The following is a 27,390-nucleotide window of genomic DNA, read 5'->3' as shown; positions in this document are numbered from 1 at the left end:
GGAGGCTTCGGAGATCAAACAAAAGCAGGAGAAGAAGCAGATGCAGAAGAGAGAGCGAAAAAAGAGATGCAGTGTTTGAGAAAATTACAGCTTTTCTGAATCACCACTGTGAAAAGTATTCTTTATCAGGATGCGTGGGCGCAGAGCTGGAGAATTACAGAGAGCGTGTGGCAGAGAGATAGATGAAAAGCAAGCCTCAGCCGCTAACAAAGCAGCAGCTGAGGAGGAGATTGACAGAGCGGTTCACGTGTGATTCACGTCTCAATCAACATGAAGTCGCACCTATTGGACCAGCAGCAGCGGCAGGTGCATCACTCATTTAAATTGCATATTTTATAACCTTTTTTGATATTTTTTAAATAGAGTATGCATATTTTTTGGCAAAGAAAATTTTAATTTATTTGAAATAAAAGTAAAAGACAATGTTATGAAAATTTGAACAGCTGATGTATCTGATTTATGAAATCTATAATTCAGTGTTTGAGTTACATTTGCTTTCTTATGAAGTCTCAGTCTTACTTCTGTTCAGGTCATTATTGCAGTAAGGTAACAAAAATAGATGAAATATCTTCTTTTTTCATAGCCAGCAGTAATTTACCTGCTCTCAGTGCATGTTGGACTCCAGCAGGGCTGCCCTTTATCACCGGTTCTGGTCCTAATCTTTATGGACAGAATTTCTAGGTCCAATCAGGGCCCAGAGGGGATCTGGTTTGGGGACCACAGAATTTCATCTCTGCTCTTTGCAGATGATGTTGTCCTTTTGGCTTCATCAAACCAGGGCTTCCAGCATGTATTGAGGCGGTTTGTGATAGTGTGAAGTGACTGGGATGGGGGTCAATACCACTAAGTCAAACGTCATGGTTCTCAACCGGAGAAAGGTAGTTGCCCCAGATGGAGGAGTTTTAATATCTTGGGTTCTTGTTCACGATTGAGGGAAGCTCGAAAGATTGGTGTGGTGTCCGGTGTATATGGTCGCCATACGTTGTGATGAAGACAGAGCTGAGCCAGAAAGCAAAGCTCTCATTTCACCAGTCGATCTTCGTTCCAGTATTCATAGTCATGACCAAAAGAACGAGATTCCCACTACAAGCTGCTGAAATGAGCTTCCTCCAGAGGGTGACTGGGCGCTCCCTTAAGGTGCATTCACTCTCATTTTTGTGTGGCAGAGGCAGCCAGTTTCAATGTTAAGTCAATGGTACAAAAGCTACGTGCCGCGATTTGAGCGATGGCTTCGGTGCGGGGATCTGGCACCAGTGTGATTTGAGCGGTAAGGCGCGAATGGGGTGGCGCGGTCAAATTTAAATATCTGAAGTTTGACAAGTCGCCGCATCGCATCTGCCAATCTAGAACCCAGCTTTGGGCACCTGACGTTTTCAGGGACTCAATCAGCGGGTAGAATACTAGTCCAAAGCAAGCGTTTTTCTCCTGAACTTTCATCTTTTTCTTTAACCCGCTGGAGCCACTGTGTTGCCGAGCTCATTCGGCTACTTTGGGGTGAAGGTGGGATAAACTCTGGACTGATCGCCGGCTTTTGCTCTCGCAGCGGAGCTCACTCACTCGATATGCCGGCAGACAGAGAGCTGCTGCGGGGTGCAGAGGCTGCTGGCTCGGGCGTTCGTGTGAATGCACCTTATAGGGTGAGGAGCTTTGTCACCTGTAGAGAGCTTGGAGTAGAGCTGCTGCTCCTCCACGTAAAGGTGGCTCCAGGATCAGGACCTGATCCCTGCTGGACGCCTCTCTGGAGAGGTGTTCCAGGTTTGTTCCCACTGGATGGAAGCCCCGGGGAAGACCCAGGACACGCTGGAGAGACTTAGTGTCCTGGGAACACTGGGTCCCCCAGTTGAGCTGGAGGAAGTGACTGGGGAGAGGGAAGTCTTGTCATCTTTGCTTAGACTGCTGCCCTATTGATTAATATGTGTTCAAAAGTTTACGTCCGCACTTTTTATCTATGCTTGTATTAAATTAAAATCTTTTTATTTTCTTTTAATTTTGTTTTAATGATTTGAATGATGATGAATGACATTTTTACTATTTCTTTTGATTGTTTCTTTTAATGTTTTATGTAAAGCACTTTGAATTGTCTCTGTACATGAAATGTGCTATACAAATAAACTTGCCTTGCCTTGCCTATGACCCGGTTCAGGATGAGCATAAAAGGATGGATGAATGTCTTCTTTTCATGCAGATTTCATTCCAAATTAAAATGCCACTTCATTCTTTTGTGTTTTGTTCTGTTCTTCTTCAGCCATGAAGTCTGACCGTAAGCGTCTCAAGGCAGAGAAAGCGGACCTGGTGAACCAGATGCAGCAACTTTATGCCACTCTAGAAAGCAGAGAAGAGCAGCTCCGCGACTTCATACGCAACTACGAGCAGCACAGAAAAGTACGACACTCACGCTCACACCGTGCACCTGGCTCCGTTAAACAATGTGTGAACCGAACCATCAGGATTTGTGTGTCTGCTAGGAGAGCGAGGATGCAGTAAAGGCTCTGGCCAAGGAGAAAGATCTACTGGAAAGAGAGAAGTGGGACCTTCGACGACAGACCAAGGAGGCCACAGAGCACACGGGGATGCTGCGCTCCCAGCTTGACCTCAAAGAGAACCGCATCAAGGAGCTGGAAGCTGAGCTGGCCATGGTAAGAAAGATCATTCAGTCTGCCGCTTTTCATTCAATTCTTTCTTCAGCGAGCTCAGTTTGAAGTGGCATACAAGGCACTGATCAACCTCCACCTCTGCAGGCACAATCGTCTTTTTGATTTTAATCGTTCAATCTTTTTATGAGTTTTCTTTTATTTATTTCTGAGATCACTTTAACTTTGACTTCCACTTATTGCAACAGAAATGGTTCTGAACAGCACTGGACAGTATATTATCCCTAGGAGAATAATGTACAACATTTTTAATAGTATGTCTCAGGAAAAATTGCACTAACTTGTGTTTTTCTTCCCCTTAAACCATTGTCTTTAAGAAGACAGAATTCACTCTAAGCACCAGTAGTTCATTCATCCCAGTAAAAAAAAAAAAAATCCTTCAAAAGTTTGTTTTGGTTAATTAACTCAAAGTAAAAATCTATTTTTATGAATGACATTGTTATACTATACATCTGTGGAACTACTGAGGTGTTATAGAAGCCCAGGTGGCTCTATCAGTGGCTCTCATGTCTTCTAATTTACCATTTCCCATAAGTTTTATGTGGAATTCTCTCATCATTTACAAGGATAACCCATAAACAGGGAATTGGATTTTTAGTGTTGACTGGTACCAAAATAATATGATCATATTCCCAAAACTGCGCAGCAGGAGAATGTAGGAAATTCTCTGATGCCACTTTCACACTGGACATGTGTCATGTGTTCAAGAATGTGCTTTTAGCATAAAGTATTCACTGTTGCTACACCATACTAGCACATGTCTGCCCCTACAGTAGGAAGACACTTGGTGCGAAATGTTAAAGGGGTCAAATCTCGCCAATCTTCCCCCAGGCTTTTTCTTTTACAGCTTTATCCCATTAAATGAAAGACTTAATGTCATGTAAAATCAGCGGGACACAAACTGCAGTTCTTGATTTCTCTTCCTTGAATTAAAAAGGACGACATTCATATGTCACTACCAAATCAAAGTCCCTTATTGGTTGAAGTTCAAGTGATATAACTAATTTTTCACAATAAAATTACTGCTATTGACAAATGCGATCATATTTTTGTATCTAAACAGACTGTAGAGATTAAAATACTGTAAACACACAAACAATCCACATCACACAAAATACAGACACCAGCAGAAACTGAAACACACGCTTACACACACACAGATCAACGTAGTGGACCGACTACGGAGCGCGCACGGGGGCAGTTTAGAAGTGCCTGTAGTGTGACTGGAAGTGAAGCGGATATTGCGCGCACATTGCTTCGCGGTGCTTCCGCTTGTAGGGCGAACCGGGCATAACATTTCCTGGAAGTCGCCGACTTTGGGCTTGATCGAAAGGAATGGGGGTTTCTGCCCCTATATATAAATATGTTCCTTCCTCAATAGGAGAAAAGTTGGATTTCACCAATTGAGATCGAATGATCTGACACTGTAGACTTTGCCTTTTACTTTTACATGCTGGGAAAAAAGCATGTTTTTACTCGCTACTAAAAACATTTTACGGAAAGACTGGAAGCTGACAGATCTACTTCCTTTAAATGCTTTAAAAAATGCAAATGAAAGATGTGAATGGTATGGTCGAGGCAGGGTGGGATTATTTAAGTTCACTTCCTGCCCCTCCCTTTCAAGCGATCTACTTGTGATTCAATGTGAGGTCATTTTTTTTCATTTATTATTCCTGATTGCTTGAAATAAACAATTTCATTCATTCATTCATTCATGATTTAGAGACTACTTCATTATTGTGCAAGTGTTATTCACAAACCTAGAAATTTTAATGTATGTAATTTACTTTAAGTTTTAAATTGCTGCCTCTCCCTTAATAAGAGTTTTTCATCGGGACCTTTCTGGTTAAATAAAAGTTAAATAAATATATATATATATATATATATATATATATATATATATTTTAGAAAGTATCAAACAGTGGAAAAATACCAGCAAACAACATCACTCTTCAAAACTCTACCAAGGAACATTTATGCAAGACCTCAATCAACTTGAATTTGATGTTTCTACTTTTTTCTTCCAAACCCTGGAATTTTGAATTTTAAAGGAAAATTAAAAGAGGACTTTGTATTACTGAGTAACACTCTAAAAATACATTTTCATTCATTTAGGAAACTCCTGAAGCTGTTTCCGGTTAAAGAGGGCCTAATATAATGAATATGAAAAGTAAAGTCCATCTCCTGGATGTATTGTGGTTCTTGAAGCTCTGATTCCTACAACTGACCACTGTTTAGAAATATCTCCCAAATTCTTGAAAGAGTTTTATTTTTAACTCCTTTTTTTCAAGATTAGACAACTTGAGGCTGAAATCTCAGCAAAATTCAAAGTTTTCAGGAATCTGAGGTCTTATTTTTTTGTTAAATTATTGATATATGAAGGAAATTAAGATTTGGAGTTCTAAAAGAATTAAATATTCGTAGTCATCAGGTTGAGTCATGATTGCTCTCTTTATTTGTCTTTTGCTGTTTTTTTCTGAATTCATAAAAAAGAGATCTAAATAAAAAGTCAAAGTACAGCCATGCTCATGTCTCCAACCCCCCCAGATGAGTAACTGTGTCAATCAGAGAATGGAGTTCCGGTTGTTTGAGCGTCTTGGGGACAGGGACTACTCTCCTAGGTTCATAGCGGTAAGATGGGAACAAGTTTGACATTTGACCTCTCTTGCCCCTCCCAGTCCCTGGAAATCTCTCCCATTTGTCATTTTGTTTGTTTGTTTGTTTGGTTTTTAAGTTCCCGCTCAGATGCACGTTTTTAACTAATCCCCCCTGAGTGGTCCCAGTGATCCGAACTTCAGCAATCCCAGTCTTCCTTTGTGGTGTGTTTTAAGTCCTATTTAATCCAGAAAAAGAACACAAATGTTCTCCTTTGTCTTCACAATTATTAATCCTGATGATATGTTGTTGTGTTTGCATGCACAAGATAAGAGTGATAAGAAATTTGCTTTTGGTAGATAGAGATGAATGCAGTGAAGCTTTTGGTTTGCAGCCTTTTTGTGCTTGGCATGCTAATACAATTCCAATAAAAGAGTTTTTTTTAGCATTTGTCGAACAACAGCATGTCACAGCTAATCATAAAAGGCAGACAAAAAGGAAGAAAAAGAACATTTTGCAAATACAAATAAGCACATCTCCCAAGGCTCTAGCCGCCTGTTGTGGCTTCTAAATGGCAGCTCCGAGCAAATGTATTCATTCCACCAACAGAAAGACGCCATTGTTTTCAGTTGTGAATAGAGCAAAAGGAAATCGGAAATGTTGCCGCATTTTTTTGAGCACAAAGAGCCTTATAAGGCCAAATTTCCTGTGAGCTCTGTCCTTTACATCTCCCGAGTCTAACATACCTGATTTAAAAAGGTGTGACTGATAATCAGCAGCATGCAGAAGCTTTAGAGAGGAGGGATGCAGAGCGGGGTGAAGGACCAGGAGCTCCAGGAGTCAAAAGGCAAAGGCAGTGTCTACATTAAATTCAAACAGTTTAAAAATTCTGGTCTCATAACTAAGCTTATAAATATGAAAATGTGAGCCTGTAGCGCCGAAGGATACTTAAAATATTTGTTTTTTAAGCTCATTTTATACCGTCTGCTGATTTGCTTGCTGACTGACTGCTTATGTCTCTCCCCCTCCTAAGGCCAAACAGTCTTTAGCCACCTTAACAAAGGATGTGCCCAAACGTCACTCTCTGGCCATGCCTACGGAGGCGGTCGTCAACGGCAACAATCAAGAGTGGGTGATGCAGGCGGACCTCCCGCTGACTGCCGCCATCAGACAGAGTCAGCAGACTCTCTATGTCCACACGGGCCATCCCACTGACAGACAAGGTAGGCCCGTATGAGCGCACTTTCACCCTGCATATGAACTGAAGCACAGAGTCCAGCCTGAAGCCTCTGCATGCTTGTGTGAAGCTGCTTTACACGCTTGTAGTTTCACCATCTGCTTCATGTGGTCATCGTGTCCTATCCTCTTAAGTTTGTCTCCACCATGTTGCACGTTGAGCGGAGTTTGCAGGTTGACTTAATACTCCCTTAAAAATGAATGTTTTTAGCTAAACTATGCATTCTTCTTGATTATATTTTAGCTTATAAATCACTTATGCCTGTCAATTCCCTTTTTCTGTTTCTTAAGAATCTCATTTGTTCTTAAAGGAGTTGACAAAACACTATAGATGGATAATTACACTGAAAAAAGGTAGCCTGAAATAGAAAAATTACACTAATCCAGGGGTCGGCAACCTTTAACAGTAAAAGAGTCATTTGGACTTGTTTTCTACCGATCAAAACCTAGAAGGAGTCACATAGATTTACTTTAGCCTTTAAGAAATTTGGATAATTCGTTACCATTTTTTAAAATAATAAATATTCACTATCACTTTTTTGGGGGGCGATCAAAAGCAAAAATATAAAAAGAAACTAGCACGTCTCAAAATGTTTTCTTTATTTATTTATTTTTTTTTTCATTTTTACCTTTTAGTTGGTAAAAATGAGTAAAAACAGTTGATGCCGAATTAGCCAAAAAGCTAGCTCCTTGCTTAATTACTAGCTAAACTCCAAAATAGCCTAAAATTCCTCAGTAAACTAATAACTGGCAGAACACGCGAGATCAAAATAAGAGTTATGTAATAGGAGTGATGTTTTCATGTAAATCAAACAGCTGCTCGGGATACAGTTCCTCAGTAGAAGTTAAAACAACTTAAAACCTGGTAGAACATTCTAAATGTCTAAAAAAAAAAGGCTTGAAATCTTTCCTAGTGATGGATGGATGGACTTTGATAGTGTCCTGTTCTTGTGAATCTCATAACATTGAATTACGCAGATGGAAAACTAACAAACCTTAAAAAAGATGGTGCAATCTGTGAGAAACTTTTTTTTTTTTGTTCCAGTTATACTTTTGATGTATTTTATAACATGTTGACATGTTTTTGTGGTTATGTCACCCAAAAGTTTTAGAGGTGAAAGGTTGAGGTTGAATCCAAAGTAACATTTACAGAAAGCCAGAAGCTTAAGCTTTTATCAGCTGATGATTAAGATATGAGATAAAAATCCTCAAAATTTAGTAAAACATAAACAATTACCAACTCTGGTTTATTTGATTAGTTGTACGTCATGTATCAGCCTCTCTGGTACACACGTTCAACCTCTGTGAAGCTGTTTTTACTGTTGCTTAGCAACTGCAGCTGGTAATAACTCTTCTGTGGTTACAGCATTCTTCAAAGCTTTCAGTGCAATTTTTTGAGAAGTGTAAGAAAATCACAGTTGCTCGCCTTGGTACCCGAAACACCCAAAAAAGAACGGAGCCTTCACTCTCTTCCCTCTCATCCTGTCTAGTGGCGGCTGTGCGGGTGAGCCCGTGCCACTCGCGTCAGCCCTCCATCATCTCTGATGCCTCTGCAATGGAGGGGGATCGGTCATCCACACCCAGTGACATCAACTCCCCACGTCACCGGACTCACTCCCTCTGCAATGTAAGAGCTGCCCACCACCGCACCCTCCCAAGTAATCGCCTCCCTTTGAAGTAACTGCTCTGCTGCATAGCTGCTGTCACTTCCTTACCCCCCCCATGGCTGAGTTCATGTTTGCCCCCCCGTGCTTGTTGTGTTTTCACTCTGCAGTCGTGACTTGAATCACTGTGGAAACCAGTGGTGGTTATGGAATAAGTGCATGCCTGGCAGCATGGAAAGTGCCACTTCCCATCTGTGTCGAGGTCTCACCTCCCTCACTCCTTCACTGACTCCTTTCTGCATCTCTTCCTCTTTGCTCATCTCTTCATCTCCCTCTGGCGCCCCTTCTCCCAGTCCCTAGAAGATCTGGAGGAGGCGAAGCGTAAGAAGAAGAAAGAGAAGATGGGGCTGGGCTCGCTGTCCCGTGTCTTTGCTCGGGGGAAGCAACGCAAGTCTTTGGACCCCGGTTTGTTTGATGGTACTTCAACACCTGATTATTACATAGAAGAGGATGCAGACTGGTAAAGCCGATTTTTTCAGAGGACATCAGTGCATTGAGTGTGTGTGAGGATGGGGCGGTATGTGATAACCATCAAGCCTGCGTGCTCTCACCGGCACACTTTCCGTATGAATGCCGGAAACCCCGTTGGAAAGCCAGCCTCGCTTTGCTGAAGTGTAAACCTTAACAGAAGTGTGTCTGTACATTCATGTAAATAGCGTGGCGAGTGTAACACAGCAACCATGTGGACATGCTCTGTTGTATCTGCCCCAAAACAGCTGTGTTGAATGATTGTCTGATGATTCTTTCTATTTGACCTTTTGTTTTGACCCAACTGGAAACTTGAAGGACTGCTGTATCTGTAAATAATAACTGGTTGTCGTGCACTTTGTGCGTGTAAATGTCTTCATGTCCTGAATGCCTTTTGTTTTTTTTAACATTGTACCCCCCCTTTCCCTCACTACTATGATTGCCTTTGTTCATTGTCCTGTTTGGTTCAATCCCTCCCCTTTCCACATGTTCACGATGAGAACACTTTCCTGTAGGCAACATGCAGACTCCTCAAATCCAATACCAATTTAAAAAAATTATTCGACCAAAAAATAATAATAATCCACAGCACTGATGTTTATACAAAACGTCAAAGAAGCAGTTGGCTATAAAGATGCATTTTCCATGCAGAAGACTTTTTTCTTTTTCACGCAGCCAAACAGGAAATGTAAGAACGTTGTTTTCTATCTGTTCAGATAGAAGGAAACCTGTGCCATGCATGAACAGTCTGCAAATGCATGTCTAATAGAACCTCACTGCTGTTCTTGTGAATGCTGGATGCTGAAAAGAGAGGTCAGTTACTGATTTTGTCAGATTTACTGACACTTTAAGAAAGAAATTATATTCACATATGGGACTTTTACTTACTATTTCACTATTTGATGTAAGTATCCTTACAAACCCACTTTTACTCCTAACCTGTGCCTGCACAGCTAAATGTTTATACAAATTTAGAAAAAGTCAGCAAACTCCATAATCAATACAAGAACAAAGGATTATATATGAGAGACCTGCTCCGATCATCTTTTGGTCCATTGTAAATATGCTCGCAGTGGTCTTTTAATCATGATGATGCCATTTTTAGCTAAAAAATCCAGAAACTTGTTTCGTTTATAGGACAGTTTCTGCCGAGTAGTAGTACAGTATTACAGAGGATGCTTTCCATAAAATATGTTAAATCTGCAAAGTAGATTTATAGATGTTTTAAGGCTGTAAAACCCCACACTACGCATTTTATACACTTTTCTCAGATAGATACAAATATTTTTCTCACTTTTCTTGCTTGTCTAAAATCTGAAAGTTCAAACCTTCATTAAAAAAAAAAAAAATAACTCTGGTATTATTGGGGGAAAAAATGCCTTAAATGAACTTATATCATTCTCGGGGTGAATGCTCGATTCTGATTGGCTACTGGGTGTGGATGCATAATATATGTCTACTTAAAAAAATCAAAAAGAAGTTCCGGTCACATAGTCCAAATGTTCTAGGTTAATGCACAGGCTTCTTTAAAACAAACTTTTTCTTCATCTTCTGGACAAAAACAAGCAATAAGAGGTGAACTCTCTCTGAACTGTTTTATTAAACCTATTCTGACGATCAGAATATACATCACCTTCCTTTGATGCTACAGTCGAGGCTCAGCGACATGTTGTCGTGTTACTGTGACAACAAGCCGGACCATGGATCAAATAGTTGCTTTTTGTGAAAAAGCCACCTAGGTCGATAAAAAGAAATAGCAAGAATAAAGTACTAAAAATCATTTGAAAATGTACTTATTTTGTAAGTGACCATGGTCCACGGTCATCTTGCCCGAAAAGTGTTTTTTAATGCACGCCAGGGAAGCCTGAACCATCGGAGGCAAAGCAGAAGATTGTTGCTTCATGAGGTCTAATTCATTTGCATTAATAAACATTAACTCTTTAATTTATTAATTTATTTTTTTATTAATCGCGTGCGTGAACGCATTAACGTTGACAGCCCTTATATATATATATATATATTCAAGATCAAAGATTTATGTTACTCCACCAAACTGAATACATTCTGTGTAGGGGACAAGACAGGAGATTCATTGATAGAGTCAATGGCCAATCAGGGTTCAGAACACAGTGCGCTCTAAAAAAAAAAAAAAGCACGCAAAAGTTCACAGTAAAATAAAATTAGCGAAAGGTGAGCCGCAATATATTGAGAAAGCACTGTTGTTAATTAGAAATTCCCCTCTGAGTTGGGGGCAAAACCATTGGTGCAGAGCAACTACGCCCCCTTTCCCTAACCAAGTACTGAGAGCTCTCTGTTTACAGGTTCTCCTACTCCCGTATAACCCCTCACATCCCCAAACTAACATTACTGGTGAAACAAAAATGGCAAGCAATATTAGAGCTATCCAGTCGTGCAATTTTGAACCAGATGCCAGTTCAGGCGAGGAAAACGAAGACGTACATGGATCTAGTCATTTACAGGTGGATGGAGTGCAGGACGTTTGTGCCCATCCAGCATGATTTCTATGTCACAAATAAGCAAACAGTTTTTTATTTGCTCCACATTCATAACAATTTGAATAAATAAATACAACTGTAAGCCTAATTTTCTTTAAATATGTAATCTATCATCAGAAACATGTCACAAGAACATGTAAAAAACACTAAAAACACAATTTTGATCAGAGTGGCTCTTTCAGTAACCTTTTCAGTTTTGCCCATTTCCACAGTCAGGAATTCGCTTGCAGCTCATAATGAGAAATCAGACCATAAAAAAATGGTTTAATGACCTCTGTTCCTCTGGACTTAAGGTTATTTTAAATGATAGCTAGAATCCCAAAGAAGATAAGCAGACATTAAACAAACCACTGTAACATTGGGGAGGGCAGCCATTAAAAGTTAAAAATCAGGATTTGAGTGCACTAATCAAGCAAACACATACCTACTCCCCACGACTGCGTGAACTCACCAGAAAATCTTTTGCAGAATTTAAGCCAGTTGCTGCAAAAAAGCAATTAACTTTGAGCTAAAGGTTAAAACCATTTCATCAGGGGGAAAAAAATGTCCGAAGGCATTGGATTCTTTTCATCCTTTCTCTGGATTGAGCTGGAGTCTGCACTTCCCTCCCAGGAAATCTTTTCTCTTCTTGATATTTAACCAACATTGTGTAATAATCAGCCTCACCTGGAACCAGAAGGAGTGCCAGATTGCATTGGATCTGTTTTTAACAAGTGTTTTGGGGACTGTTCATGAAAGCAGCAGAAAAATTGACCTTTTACTTATTCTGCAAAAACTGCTCCTACCCAGCTAGCAAAGGGTGGGACCTATATGGTTTAAAATTGGGAAGAAAATGTGGGCCCCTAATAGGTTTGTCCACAGTTTCTGTGGTGGCGGTACCTGTGTTTGCCCACATTGGCTTAAGTGGGCACTCAGTGGCACTCGCTATGCTAGCCAACCTCCCAGTGGATGGCATAGCATGGTAGCAAGATCCGTTGTATCGAGCTAGCAAGCCCCGCTGCATAGAGCTAGCGAGCTCCGCTGTAGCAAGCTCTGCAGTAGCGAGCTCTGCTGTATCGAGCTAGTGAGCTCCACTGTATAGAGCTGGCAAGCTCCACTTTATCGAGCTAGCAAGCTCTGCTGCAGAGAGCTAGCAAGCTCCGCTGTATAGAGCTAGCGAGCTCCGCTGTAGCAAGCCCTGCTGTAGCGAGCTCTGCTGTATCAAGCTAGTGTGTTCCACTTTAACAAGCTAGCAAGCTCCACTGTTCGCAGCTGGCTAGTGTAGCGAGCTGACCCACTGAGTGCCCACTTCATCCAATGTGGGCAAACACAGGTAGGGCCACTACACGAAAACTCTGAACAAACGTATTAGGGGTCCACATTTTCTTTCCACTTTTAAACCATATGTGACCCAGCTGGCCTTGCTGGCTGGGTAGATAGGCCTACTGGATAAAATATATGAAATTTATATGTTTGCATAGGAACAAAAACTACTTTAACCTTTTAACACCAGAGCTCTAGTGTTTTTATTCTTTGATTTACTGTAACTTTTCAACCGTTTCAACCGTTAACACGTTCAGCGTAATTCTGGAAGGATAAAAGCGGCACAATCTGCTAAAATTACATTGATTGTGTTAACGGTTTAAAAGTTACAGTATGCTAAAGATTTTGTGTTTAAGCGTCATCGGCGACGCCTCAGGTGTTAAAGAGTTAATTCATCAAAATATCAATGACTTGTATAAAGCCTAAGAATACTTTTACTTTTCTGTGTAACTTTAATCTGCTGATGGGGAAACAACATAAACAAAGCTTACTGTATTCATTTGTTATTTGAGTCACATGCTTTTTTTCATAAATATTTAATTTTTTTTTTGTAAATGAGATTACAATACAGAAATTAAATGATTATTATTATTATTGTTAAAGAGTTTTATTTAAGGTTAAAGATGTAGACCTCAGTGTTCTATTCGGAAGCCCTGAGATGTTTAGCAGTGAATAGTAGCAACTTTCCAAGGCATGACAACAAAGTTACCCTTCAAAGAACTAAATGAGAAAAATAAGATTATTTTCAATAAAATGCAAAGTGATCATTTTCATGTGGCTGTCCTCTCTTAACCTTGTGTCACTGTCTTTGTTGTGTTTATTTGTGGTTGTATGGCTCTAATCCTGACTTGCTCATTTTCTTGTTGATGGTAACGGCGGCCATTTTTAAATCATAGCTTCCTTCAGCCCAGCATCCCTCTGTAGTTGGACTGTGGCTTCAATTGACCTCCTTTTTTCTCATCTGAACCTTTTCCATGTGATAAATTGGGTTAAAAAATCTAAAATGATGTAAAAAGATGAGAAAAAAGAAATCGGCAGAACCTGTCTGTCAACATAAGTCTAGTTTGATGTGATCGATCCATTTCTAACTCTGACCGTCTTGTGGAATTCCTGTGAAACTCACTTGTGGAGATAAACAGACTCGTAGATCTATATTTGTATCTCTGCCTCAAAACAGCAACATTCTAAATTGACCTTTGACTTCAGCACTTCTTCAAGTTGGATTCATGAAAACAACAGAGACTTGTCACAAAGAACAATTCAGAAGCATTCCATTATTCATCAAGGATGCTTGCATATTTTGTTATTCGGAGGAGTTTTGTCTTATAGTCAGAATATTTCTTTTTCCATATTTCTTTATATATATATATATATATATATATATCCTCAAAGGTGCAAACATTTCAGGTGAAGCAAGATCAAATTTGCTAAATTAAGGTAAGTTTGAAACAAAAGTGGTTTGATGCATATTTGCATCCATCGGCGTCAAGAGGTAATGGTAGATCAGACAGATAATTGTTTAATATTAGACACAGTTTTTGTTAATTGGAAAGTCAAAGACAGTCAGAGAAACCTGAAGCAAATGTAGATTTCCATATTTTAAAAATAGTCTCAAACTGTGTTGTAATCTGTGAAGTCACAAAGTTTATCTCCTGGACTACGGTCACATATCCCAAAATGCTACTGCGCGACAACCAAAATGCAAGTTTGTCAGCAAATTTGACAGAAAAGATTAGAGTTTTACAGCGACCAGACAATTTTTAGTCAGTTGTTGGTTGGGCACATCTGAAGGTAGCAACACGATAACTGACTGATAATACGGTCTCCAAGGTCCCAAAAATGGTCTGATGATCGACCGATTTGAGACTCCCATCCTCCAGCCACCTCCCTGCCCCTGTGCTGCCGTCCCACTGCCACCGGCCCATTGTTAGAAATCATACTGTAGCAGCACAGGCACTAGACGAGGGCTGTTGACATGGGCCGGGGACCTGGCGATGACCAGACGTCAATTTGGCGATCTCAGGCACCATGGATCCAAACGGGCAGACGGCATTGAGGCTGAACAGAAGTCATCCTGGCGTTGATAGCACCACAACGACTCTGAGATCTGCATATTGGCGAATTGCAGTTGAGGCTGAGAAGAATACGAAGAAGCAGAACATTGTGCTTTCTTGGGAGGCATGTTTTTAGAAAAATGTAAATGAGAAAATTGACAAAATCTGAGTTAAGAATGACCAGTGGTGTAGCTTGATATGGACGACAGTGGATAGATTTGTACATCCTGTGCATTGCCGAGACCAGTGTGAACATAGCATAAGAGATTAAACACAGTAAGAAGTCAGGCACATCTGGAGCACCAATGGTTCCAATGGTCATCATGGAAAAAAATGTGTACAACAAAATTTTTGTTGTACAATTGATTTTACTTTGAATAAATGCAAACAAGTGATGCAAACTGGTGCGGCCTTAAATCCCTACTTCAATCGTCTCTTTATCTATTGTAAAAGTGCTTCAAGTGATCTTTTTAAATTATGATTTAGCTGTTTTTAAAATCATGATAGTAGCTACCATTATTATTTGTATGCAACAACTATAAGCTTTTTAATAAGCATTTTTTCATCTGCTCTTGATTTATTTGATTTAAATGAAGAAATACTCAGAAACACAGTTTTAATCTTATTTTTTTTTTCAAATATGTCCTCTATAATGAAAAAAGACCTTGTTAAAAACACCCAAAAAACAATTTTGTTATTCCAGTCTGGTTTTTTTTCACAACAGAGAAACTTTAACTTTTACCTATAAAGGTAGGTAAACTGAATCCTCTTCAGAGGGCATTCTAATGTGTAGATGAGTCTGTGCTCTGCTCCCAGAAGGTTATGTAAAAGAATGCTTCTGAAGATGACTTAAGCCAGGTTTAATGAATATCTGTTCATTTTAATCCAACAATCATTCCGTTAATCTTTTGCTTAATAAGAGGCGGTAGAAGCCGCCAAAAATATCAGCCGTTGGGATGTCCTATGGCTGAGCTCAGTAAATTAACCTTTGAGAAAACAACAAACATATGGAGTTAATTTTTCAAAAAGAAAGCATCAAATTAAAGTTAGACGATCGTGAGTGAGCAAAGAGTTGCATTAAAAAACAAAGTAGCAAAAAGCTTCCATTAAAAGAAGGATGTCAGAAGAATGCTTTCATCCAAAGCGCAATAGCCTCTGTGAGTTCCTTTGAGTTTAATGGTTGCAGTTCATTGTGAATCACAGAGTAATTCATAGAGATGTAGTTAAACTTGTATAAGGAAATCAGTTCCTGTTGCCCAGACGGGGTTAATGCACTCAGAATACCAGGAAACAATGCCAGGGTCAAAGCTGTGGTGCCATTGCCACCTGCTGGTAGCAGCACTGAAATTAACTTTTTTTCCCCCTGACATGTTTGTTTTTAGGAAAATGACAATATTTAGCTGAGTTAGTGTCAAAGTACACACTCTGCAGAAAGCTGCAGTGAATAATAAGGTGCAAGTGACACCTTCTGGGTAAAACGTATGACAGTAGATTATAATAATGTCAGTGAGATGCCGTCCTAATGCATCAAAATATCCATCCATTTGCTCTGCAGCTGGTGCGGCAGACTAATTTAGACAGATGAGTCATGTTAATTCAACTGCTAAAGCAGATGTTGCTTTAATGGACTTCTTAAGTGAGAAGCTTGTTTTTGAAAGCTGCATCTTCCTTGGCAATAACATGAGAGGAAACAAAAGCTGGTATTATTATAAATTTGTTTTTTTTAGCTTTTTAATGTCTGATTTCTATCACTATTCTCACTGCCACCTGTATCTTCACTCACAACCTCAACTGCATCACCCAAACATCTGCACCATCCCTTCACCCACCCAGACTCAGAAAGCCTCTACAGCTCTGCACACCTCAGCCTCAATCTGTCCGACGGGTCAGAGGAGCAGCTGGACCGCCTCCAACAGGTGGAGCTGGCCAGGATGACACCCATGTCTCAGTGGAGAGCGGGCACCGTGCAGGCATGGCTGGAGGTTGTCATGGCGATGCCTATGTATATTCGCACCTGCTCAGAAAATGTCAAGAGTGGAAAGGTTGGTTTAAACGGCTCACTTTACATAACTGTGATGCAGTGAATCTGTCTGCGTGTTATGTTGTGAAGAAATGATGTCATTTCAACGTTGTGCAGGTTTTACTAGGACTAACGGATGAAGACCTGGAGCAGGGGTTAGGGGTCGCCAATCTAATGCATCGCCGCAAACTTCGACTCGCCATCGAAGACTACAGAGATGCTGAGAACGGCAAAGGGTATGAAAGTCAGACAGGTTCTCACACATAAATAGGACATCTCAAGGAATGTAAAATTCCATGTCTGGTACAGGTTTCTCAAATTAAAACTCCTGAATTTTATTAGGATTTTTTTTCTTTAAAGTTATCTGATTTAAAAAAAAAAAGCAGTCTTTTTTGATGCACAGAAGCTCTTCTGATTTGTGTGTGGATAATTCTTAACTTGTAAGTCATACAATACATTTTATGCATAATTGCATGTACTTGCAACTGTATATTCACATGTACAAAAATTACAAAATACAATTTACACACGCACAACTTTAAATTACACATATACATCTTTCAAAATTACACAAGATTCGCCTGGTACACGCATGCAAAACTGCATTTACGCACAAATCCGATTTGAGACTCTTCACGTCTCCAATATTTGTTTGTAAATGTGTTTAAATACTGCCAGAATGCTGGGTCATCAGAGTTTTCTTATCAGCTACTTTGAACTTTGATTGTGAATAATATCTGGTGAAAACTTGTCAATCTGTTTTTTTTTTTGTGATTTGTCTTTACTTTTTAAAGATTTATTTTTGTATTTTAGAATTTTTGTACATGTGAATACACAATTGCATGTACACACGGTTATACATAATATGTATTATATGAGTCACAAATCAGGAATTACACACACACAAATTGGATGAGTCTATTATCGCTATAGAGAATCGCTGAGATTTTGGTTTATTAGCCCAAATGAAAAAATCCACTTTTTCACTCAGAGATTCAGGTTTTTACAGATACAGTATCTGACTGATAGCTGATAAAATCTACTTATTCTAATTGTAATTTTAGAATGATTTTAAAGTCTATGCTTTCTGGTTGCAGCAACACGTCATAACAATTTCCTCCAATTCAAAAGCACTAATTCATAGCTACTTTATAGGATGTGGTGGATTATCAGAACAGCCTGTGCATCAAAGTAAACAGCCAAATACAGTCAGACCTATGATCATAGTCCTAGCAAATTTGGATTTGAAGTGGTTAAGTTAAACAAACCAACAAGGTTCTTTTATTTTTTTTTAATAGGAAAAAAACAGGTGTCTGATCTTAAAACAAGTTGTTATGTATTAGAGGGTTTATTTTGGAAAAAAAATATGTTAACTATGGAGCCCCTAAAGCAGGGGTATTCAAATCCAGGCCTCGAGGGCCGGTGTCCTACATGTTTTCCAACCAACCTTCCATTGAAGCTCCTTATTGGCTGCTAATTTCCAGGATCAGGTATGTTTAGCCAATAAGGAGCTTCAATGGAAGGTTGGTTGGAAAACATGTAGGACACCGGCCCTCAAGGCCTGGACTTGAATACCCCTGCCCTAAAGGGACATAAAACAAAAAAATGTGTACTACTTTATTGTGTGCATGATAAAGAAACTCATGTATAGCGCACCAATTGATCAAAACTGGAATATCCAGTGCGCCAAAATAAACAACATGACGTAAGGACTCATTTACAGTATTAGTGATGTTCAGGCAACTGAAAAGTCTGAAAGATCTCCTGTGTGCAAATGAGCACTTAGTTTCTCTTGCGCACCAGATACTTTCTTGTGCTCAACAGTCAGTTTCTTGTGTGCTGATGAAACCTGTACGAATATATATATTTTTAACCTCCATGTCCCTTTCAAGGGTTCCATATTTAGCTTCAATTTACATTTAAACAAACATTGGAAAGCTGTCAGTCTATTAGAAAATCTATGATTTACATCATTTCAAACCTCCAAGTTGCTCTACATTATTCTAAATGATTCAATATCAACAGGGGTTTTAATCGGTTCAACGGGTGAAAAACAGCAACTTCGGTTTCGGTTAAGTCCTGGGTAAGATGAAGGAGCTGTTAGAGGACCTGCAGCTGTACCTTACAGTTGCTGTTGAGTCTGGAGAGAGCAACAATTTCATATTTTCAAGCTCCAGTGGCAGCAATGCAAATATTATTAAAAGTTGTTCCACTCTTAGAAATACCTCAGAAAACGTTTTTATGGAAGCCAAAAGGGCCTCTTATGCTATCCAGGAGGATCCAGATCTAAGGATCATAACCAAGGTCATTTTTGTGAGTCTGAGCTGCAGCTGATGATGACACTTTTTGGGTTCCACAGACAGAAGACACCAGAACACCACTTCTCCAGAAAAGGCTCACAAAAAGCTCATCTGGTCTTTAAAAGTTCTCACGAGGACAAAGGAAAATGATTGCTGTTTTATGATCTTATTAAACTAAACATGACTGACTATAGGGATTATATTTAGGGGTTTTAATCTCCTAATGACAGTAAACAGCATTTAAACCTGAGTTTAGAATGACAATGACACAAAACGCCAGAAACGGTAGAGAAATATTTGTCAGGCAACAGTATGGTTCCACTTTTAACTATGTACTCTTCAGTCCTATCCTTGAGGTTTTCAAACCAAAATCTATTAAAAATTTCCAAAACCCACTATAAAACCAGAGGGGACGTTGACCTTCAAGGCGTTGCTTCTCGTCTTTTGAATGACCTCCCGTTGTCAGTGCGACAGATAAACTCTGTTAAGTGTTTTAAAAGTCAGGTCAATATGTTTTTATTCAAAAGAGCTTTTAGGTAATTTATTGTCTTTTATTTTGTCATACCCTGCTTTTAGTGTATTTTATGTTATTTTATCTGCAAAATAATCAAATAATTAAAATAATCAAAAAATTAAAAAAAAAAAAACAAATAACGTTTTTTTTTTATTAAATTTTTACCAATTGCTAGAACACTTAAGTGTTATTCTCCAAACCAATTGATCAGTTGCTTTAACTTTTTTCTCAAAAACATCCCTATTTGGTCTAAACTTAATAAAAAATTAGCAGTTAACACTCAACTGGAAAAAAAAACCTGCAAGGGGACAGCAGATGGAAATTAGCATATGGTTTAAATCTGATATATTTATATTTGATGTTCATTAATGTCCCTTACTGAATAAATACATATTCACAGGGATGTAAAGCACAGGGATGCCCTTAGTTTATTGTCTTGTGGGAGATTTCTGTCATTTTTAATCAAGATTTAACTTAATGGCTTAACAGAAAGTAACCTTAGCTCAAAATTTCCCAGGGTGCATTGAAAATAGGTGGTTCGATGATTGGAAATCTGGAATGCCTGAATAAATATCCAGGAAGTCATACGTTCCAGTTGTACTCCCTGTGAATACAAATAAGAAATTGCAATCATGTCTGTCTGCAGGCTGTCAAAGGCTGCAGATATGGACCACCACTGGGTAGCCAAAGCCTGGCTAAATGACGTGGGCCTCCCTCAATACTCCCAGGCCTTCCAGACTCACCTGGTTGATGGACGCGTCCTAAACTCCCTGACTCGTCTTGATCTGGAATATCACCTCAACGTCACCAAAAAGTTCCACCAGGTCAGCCTGCTGCTGGGCATCGAGCTGCTACACCTGCTCGGCTTTGAGAAGGAGGTGAGTGAGGAACAGCTCAGACGGTGACGCTGCTGCATCTGAAGACGTCAGCAGTATAGAAAATGTTTGTCAAACTCTCTTGTAGGCTCTGCAGGCTCGTCGGGCTCAGTGCGAGCACCAAAATGTGGACCCACTGGTGTGGTCTTCTCATCGGGTGATGAAATGGATTCGAGACATCGATCTTAGGGTGGGAAACACAAAGGAGTGGTTTAAATTCAACAAAAATAGTTCCTTAAACACAAGACTTAGAGGACAAAATAATGTTGTTTTTTTAATATCCAGTTTGTGAAAAGACTAAATCCAAAAATATTTTTTGTGAAATATGACATTTCATACTTTTTAAAGCTTAATACAGGTGTATTTTCCTCTAACCAAATTCCAATCTTTATAACAAAATGGATCCGAACCCTTTTCCTTTTTCTATTCGTGTGTAGGAATTTGCTGACAACCTCCAAAACAGCGGCGTTCATGGAGGCGTTTTGATTCTTGACCCCACATTCAACACTGACGCCATGGCAACAGCTCTGGGGATCCCCACCAGCAAGCACATGGTCAGGCGGCACCTCATTGAGGAGATGAGGACGCTCGTTCCTTCAGCGAGGTTCGAGGAAATGTTCAAGAGTAGAAGAAAGATGACTTCTTTCTTATTAAAAACTCATTAAAAAATAAGAGATTTGAATTTACCTTTAACCTTGAGGAGTTTTTTTATTGCTCCTGTGGTTTATAAATATAATATAAAGGCACATTCTTGTATCTCTCAAATGTTGTTTTTGCCCTGCTCTCTGGCAGAGTTGATGCCAAACAGGAATATGAGTGTTTAGGCCTTGGAACTCCTCCAACCCTGCTGTGCCAGAACTCCCCAGGCAAACTGCCCAGCTCCAACTGCAAACACACCGACGAAGAAAACCTGTTAAAAAGAAGGGCTGTGAAGGTAGACAAGGAGATCATGTATTTTTTACTTCTGTTTCATCTTTAATGTTTTTAAATACTTAAACCACAAGTTGTTCCACGCTGTAAAAATGGATGCATAATTAGATTCTGCAAAAATATTTCATTAAATCTGTTAAAGTCCTATCTTGTGATTTATTGTAAAAGTATTCCCAATTATGATAAGGCAAATGTCTAGGCAAAAAAAAAATAAATAAAAAACTGTCATTTTCTAGAACATAGTTTCTGCAGAGCGGCAATACTTCCCCTCTGAGTTGTGGGCGTTACTGTTGGTGTGGAGTGAGGCTGCCTTCAACCCATCAACCCCTTGTTTACATGCTCTCCCGCTAGCTTACAGCCCCTCACACCCCCAACCTAACATTCCCAGTGCAAGAAAAATCAATATCCGAGCTTTCCAGCTGTACAGTTATGAGCCAGATTCCAGCTCAGACAAGAGCTGGAAGTCGGATGCATTGAAATGAAGTGGAGCAGAGAGCTTTGACCTGCTGACTGTAGCTTCTATATTATGGAGAGAAAATAGACTTATCCCAATTTCTGCATGCTTGATTCTTTATTTGTGCATAACTTTGGATTTGAATGTGCGCAATTATTAATTTGTGCGCAACTTTGGATTTGTGCGTGTGTAATTCTTGATTTGTACATAGCGTTGGATTTGTGAGTGATTCTTGATTTGTGTGTTACTTTGGATTTGTGCGTTTATTATTCTTGATTTGTGCGTTACTTTGGATTTGTGCGTAATTTTGAATATGTGCGTAATTTTGAATATGTGCGTAATTTTGGATTTGTGTGTGCATATTTCTTAAATTGCGCGTAACTTTAAATTTGTGCGTGCATATTTCTTGGTTTGTGTGTAACTTTGGATTTATGTGTGCATAATTCTAAATTTGTGTGTAACTTTGGATTTATGTGTGCATAATTCTAAATTTGTGTGTGACTTTGGATTTGTGCGTGCGTAATTCTTAATTTGTAACACATGCAATACATTTTGTGCATATGTAGAGAAATTATGAAAATCATAATACAGTTTGCACATGCACAAAATAAAATTACAACAGCTTGAAACTAAATTTATACACAAATCTTTAAAAATTACAGAGAAATCGCTTGTTGCGCACACACAAAACCACATTTACACACAAATCTGATGTGAGTTTCTTTTTACATCTCCAGCATGTATCTGTGATGCATTTAAATGCTGCTAGAATTCATCAGATTTTTGCCCAAAATATATTGTTTGAGTTACAAATCAAGAATCCCACACCCACAAATCTAAAGTTAAGAACAAATCAGGGTGATAATATTTTCATCTTCATGCTATATCACTGCCACAACTTTTTTTTTAATGGTATTTTTTCCGTCTGCTCCTGATTCAAAATGATTTCAATAAAGAAATACCTAAAAATTTAATGTTAAGCTTCTCAATATATGTCCTCCCTCATAAGAAACATGCTTCAAGAACATGTTAAAACACCAAAAACACAATATTCATTTTAGTGGGTCTTTAACAAACACTTTAGGATGTTCAGCACCAGAAATAAAAAGGCTCCTCATTTCTGTGTATATCTGGTAATCGGAGGGTTTTTGTGTTTCAGCCTCCTTTAGGGTTCAGTCCCAAAAACCATGGTGGGCGGGATCAGAGCTGCCACAGAACCTTTGGCTCCCTCCCTCGAGAGGTCCGAGACCACACTCCGCCCCGAGCAGAGGGGAGTCCACTCCGGGGGTGCACCAGCATCGAAGTCACCAACGTGTGATGTCATCCAGCTGAACATAAACCTCGGACATTCATCTCTTCAAAATGGTTTACTGGCCTCCCCCCAAAAGGGGCACAAGTCTGTTTATAGCAAATCATTTCAAAGTTAGTAGCACATGTGAGGTTCAAGGGTGCTGCTAAGACTCCACTGGCAGTACACATGGCTGGTTGGGGGTTTAAATCCCAGTTTGTGTCCTTGAACAATACATTTAACCCCAGCTTGCCATCAAGTGTGAGAAACTTTAAACTTTGAAAATTGTTTTTTGCCAAATTTTAATTTTCTTTCCTACCGTCAAAACAAAGTTAATAAAAAAGTGAAGCTAAATGTATTTTTTGTGTGTTTTTTAAAGAGTTAATCACTATTACCGTACTGATGTGTTTTCTTTAATAACTTGTTACAGACGAGACAGAACTCTTCTCTGAGGGCAATTTATTAAAAAAGCGGGAGTGTAATTGATGATAAAATGAATCTAATAAGTCTATTGCAGTAAACATAAGCATTTGTTGTAGTTTGTCTGTGGTACTTTGATAATGTGTCTGGTTAGAAATGCAAAACATTCAAAAACAAGAACAGACTCAACAAGCATAAATTTATCTTTAAGGATGTTTTGTTAATTTTGCACATTTCTACTATAGTGTCTCATAAATGTAAAGGCTGTCTTAATGTTTCATGATGTACAGCTAAAGAAGGGCCAATAAAAGGACTGCTGACATTTTGTCAAATAATCTTTGATGAAATAAAACTGTGTATTTCAAAATGTTGCTTTATTTTCTTCACTTTGTGGCTCCAATTTTTGCTCATTTTCTTTATTCTAGCTATCTGTTCAGCAGTAGTAGAAATAACCGTATCACTGATGAGACCTGTGTGATAAACAGCTCTTCAGTTTAATTTTGAATGTTTTTAGTGGTGTAATGATTAATTGATTAATCGATTTCTATTCTGACAACCAACGAGTTTTATCTGTCTGAGGCTGAATTGAATCGAATCGGTCAATACCATTTAAAAAAAATGTGTTTAAAAATGAGATAAATCAATAATCAATATTGGGAAATGCCATTTGGATTGAGACATGGTAGGTTTAGTTTACTATAATTTAGATGAGTCAAACTGGTTGAATTTTTGGATTTTCTGATCAATTTTAGGTCAGTAATTCGTATTGTTCAAAATGAACCAATAAAGAATAAATCATATCGTAAACCACAAATTATGATGAATGAATTGTTGTCAAAATGAATCATTACAGCTCTAATTATTTCTATTTATTTTTTATTTTTAAAATCTATCTTTTATTTTAAAACCTTTAAAAAGTTGCATCTTTGCATGTGGCATTTTTGTCTAATGTAAGAGAAGCTACAGTCTGATCATTTTTATTTTAGAATTATTGGTGTAATTTTGTAATAAAAAAAAAAACATAATAATGGAGACACATTTTTGTAGTAAAATTGTCCTTGGGTGTTTTGAAAGATGCTTTTGTTTAAAAGTGTATTAAGTTTATGTCTCAGTGATCATTTTTTTTTAATCCCATCATTCATTTGTATAAATAAAATCTGACTCTTTATAGTTTTGACACACTTGACTTAAAATCTTCAAAACCGTTTCAGCTCTTGAAGTGAGACAAACAAATAGGTGAGAAATTGTCGACAAGGAAAAGTGTTTTCAGGTTTAAAATATTTTGTATGAAGCAATAAGTGTTGTTCATTTGAGAACGTACTTGTGTCCTTACACGTTCAATAATTGTATGAGTCACGTTGGTAACTAACCCCTCTCTGCTGACTGAGAGATGACTCAGACCTGTGTGCAGCTCAGTGTGAGGAAACTTCTTACCCAGCCTACTTCAGTCTTATACTGAGGATGAGCGTGTTTGGGGACAACTGCTTAACTTTGCAATAATGTGCAAAAGCAAAGCAGAAAATGAATAAGACTTTTGCGCTCTATATATTTTAAGTTTATATATATATATATATATATATATATATATATATTCTTACCTTTTTTTTTTCTAATCTACAATGGCAAATTAGGGTCAATTGACCCATTTTTATTTTTAATTATGACTTTAAAATTGTAAATTTATTAGAAAAAAAGTCTTAACTGTTAAATTAGGAGAATGAAAAGGTGTATTTGTGACATTAGAAGTCAAAAGCTACATTTTTTTTACCTTTTTCTCAAAAATATGTGTGTTTTAAAGTTGTAAATTTAGTACTTTCATTGTCATAAATTTTCAGCTTTAAAATTCAATGGCTTTTATGACTTTTTTGTGTACGTGCTTTAAAGTTGTAAAATTATTACTTTAAATGTAAATTTACGACTTAAAAAGTCATGGGCTAAATGTATGACTTTGTTTCTTGTAAATGTACGTGTTTCAAATTTGTAACATGATTACTAACAGTGTCGTAAATGTACGACTTTAAATGTCATAGGCTAATCGTATGACTTTTTTCTTGTAAATTGACATGTTTTAAAGTCATAAAATTATTACTTTATTTGTCTTACATTAAAATGTATAGACTACATTTTTTACTTTTTTCTCGTAAATTTATATGTTTCAAAGTTGTAAAATTAACACTTTAAATCTAATAAATTTATGACTTCAAAAATCATAAGCTAAATGTAAGTGTTTTAAATTTGTAAATTTATTACTTTAAATGTTGGAAATTTATGAATATTAAACACATACATTTACAAGAAAAAATACATAAAGTTACGTGACAAAATATAATAAATTAACAAGTAAAAAGTAAAAGATTAATGAGAAAAAACACCAAAGTTTTCTGTTTATCTGAGCCATATCTAAAGACAAAAGACATAAAGCATTTCGTGAAGATTTAATTCCGGATAGGTTTCAAAAACAAAGAAGTTCTGAACTTTTGGCGACTCAAAATCTAATAATTATTAGCATAAAAACATTAAAAAGAAAATGCCAAAAACTGAGCATCTTCAGATGGAAGCATCAAACAGATTTGGAGGAGATTTTGTCTTTTGTGGAATAGGAGAGAAATAAACATTCAGCTTTCAAATCCAAGACAGTTTGATCAAATTGAGTTGCACATGGCATGCACTAGCTGGACTGTAGGTCCACTTTAACTTTGATATCTTAATATTTCTTTTTTTAGTGGTCCTAATCTTGCAAATTTACAATAAAAAATTTCAAGACTTAAATTACAACTTCAAATCGTGTAATATTGTATACCTTTTTCTTTCTTTTTGTGGATGCCTATATACTCCATCATACAAATACAAAAGTATTCTTACTTCAATTTTTTTAAGGTAAATTTTAAATACACAATTACAAAACAGTGAAAGGTGACTATAAAAGAATAATTTATGGATATCAGCCCTAAGTTGTTTTTATTCAAACTATGTATTAATTGCACTATAGTGCATATGAACCCTATTTAACTGTTTTTTTTTTCTCTTTGTGGCTGCCAGCAAATTTAATTAAAGATTGGCGATGAATGGATACGTATCCTGACTACCAGATTCAATCAAGGCCTGTTCACAGTGGTTCTCTGTTCATTGTTCCCTTCATGTGTGACTGAGGGTTGAATAACAGGGAAACCACACAGAGACTTTAGGGGAAAAGCCCAAAGCAACAGAATTGATTGACTTTATGTGAACAGTGAGTTGGGTAACAAGTCTTGTAACTGTTTTATGATTATCATAAACTTATTTGTCATAACAGAAGTTAATGAGTAAAGGAAGTAAATCTGATTGAATTAGTAGATATCTCCACCTTCAAAATATAGCCTCTACAAGTGACTGAATACTTAATGCGTCATATAAATGCCCCGGTCTGAAGGCCTTGTAAGGAATGAGAGCAGGTGGGTGGTATATTCAATAAAAGGAAGTAAGAAACCTGCATAATTTAAGGTGTTGACTGGGAGTAAAAGTTGACTGAACAGCGTCTCTAACATTCTAGTGTGAAGTCATGCGTATCTTCCTGGACATGTTGTTGTGCTTTTATGGTTAAGGTTGGTTGCAGGAATCTATGCAAAACTGTGGTAAGAAGGAAAAAAAGCTTGATGGTGGTCTCTTAAGAAAACATTGACTCACAGTGAGAGTAATGGATCCAAATCAAGCTTTTAACTTGATGTTTAGTAAAGGCTGATTTTAAAAGAGATTTTTTTTATTATTATTTAGCTCCACCACGTTGACTTATTGTAAAGTCATTCAGTGCATTACAGAAATCCTCCAGGTAATTTCCATTCTGTTTAAAAGGCACCTCTATGATGAAAAAGAAGAAATGCAATCCGTCTTCTAATGTGTCATCTTGGAAAACACACAATTTGACCAGACACACTGAATGAGTCATTTGTGGAAAACCACCAAACTGAAAAATCTGTTGAATGTCACTGAAAAACAAGTAGTCTATCCCCCACTGAGTCTAAAGAAACCCCATATGATATACAGGGATATATTGGGAATGCAACAATTCTCATTAAAAAAACAGATTGTATGTAACACCATTTAACTGAATCGTAGGGAAAGGAAAT

At 37.9% G+C, this 27,390-nt stretch overlaps 1 protein-coding gene across 4 annotated transcripts in view; it reads left to right on the top strand.

Moving 5' to 3' along the window:
- kazna (kazrin, periplakin interacting protein a) overlaps nt 1–23,654 on the top strand; it is a 183,220-nt gene extending 159,566 nt beyond the window's left edge. For 3 of the 4 annotated variants that reach the window (XM_024292472.2, XM_024292474.2, XM_024292475.2), the window contains 12 exons: nt 2,246–2,382; nt 2,466–2,636; nt 6,280–6,469; nt 7,973–8,109; nt 8,440–8,563; nt 16,320–16,528; nt 16,624–16,742; nt 19,967–20,198; nt 20,284–20,385; nt 20,633–20,799; nt 20,988–21,129; nt 22,739–23,654. In XM_024292472.2, the coding sequence (XP_024148240.1) occupies nt 2,246–2,382; nt 2,466–2,636; nt 6,280–6,469; nt 7,973–8,109; nt 8,440–8,563; nt 16,320–16,528; nt 16,624–16,742; nt 19,967–20,198; nt 20,284–20,385; nt 20,633–20,799; nt 20,988–21,129; nt 22,739–22,897 (1,889 nt within the window). In that variant the 3' untranslated portion in view covers nt 22,898–23,654. The remainder of the gene's footprint in view (nt 1–2,245; nt 2,383–2,465; nt 2,637–6,279; nt 6,470–7,972; nt 8,110–8,439; nt 8,564–16,319; nt 16,529–16,623; nt 16,743–19,966; nt 20,199–20,283; nt 20,386–20,632; nt 20,800–20,987; nt 21,130–22,738) is intronic. The other variant, XM_024292473.2, reaches the window with a different exon arrangement.
- Nucleotides 23,655–27,390: the final 3,736 nt, after the last annotated feature.

The sequence above is a fragment of the Oryzias melastigma genome, linkage group LG7, assembly GCF_002922805.2.
Source record: "Oryzias melastigma strain HK-1 linkage group LG7, ASM292280v2, whole genome shotgun sequence".
NCBI classification, from domain to species: domain Eukaryota; kingdom Metazoa; phylum Chordata; class Actinopteri; order Beloniformes; family Adrianichthyidae; genus Oryzias; species Oryzias melastigma.
This window is presented reverse-complemented; position numbering and strand designations above follow the sequence as displayed.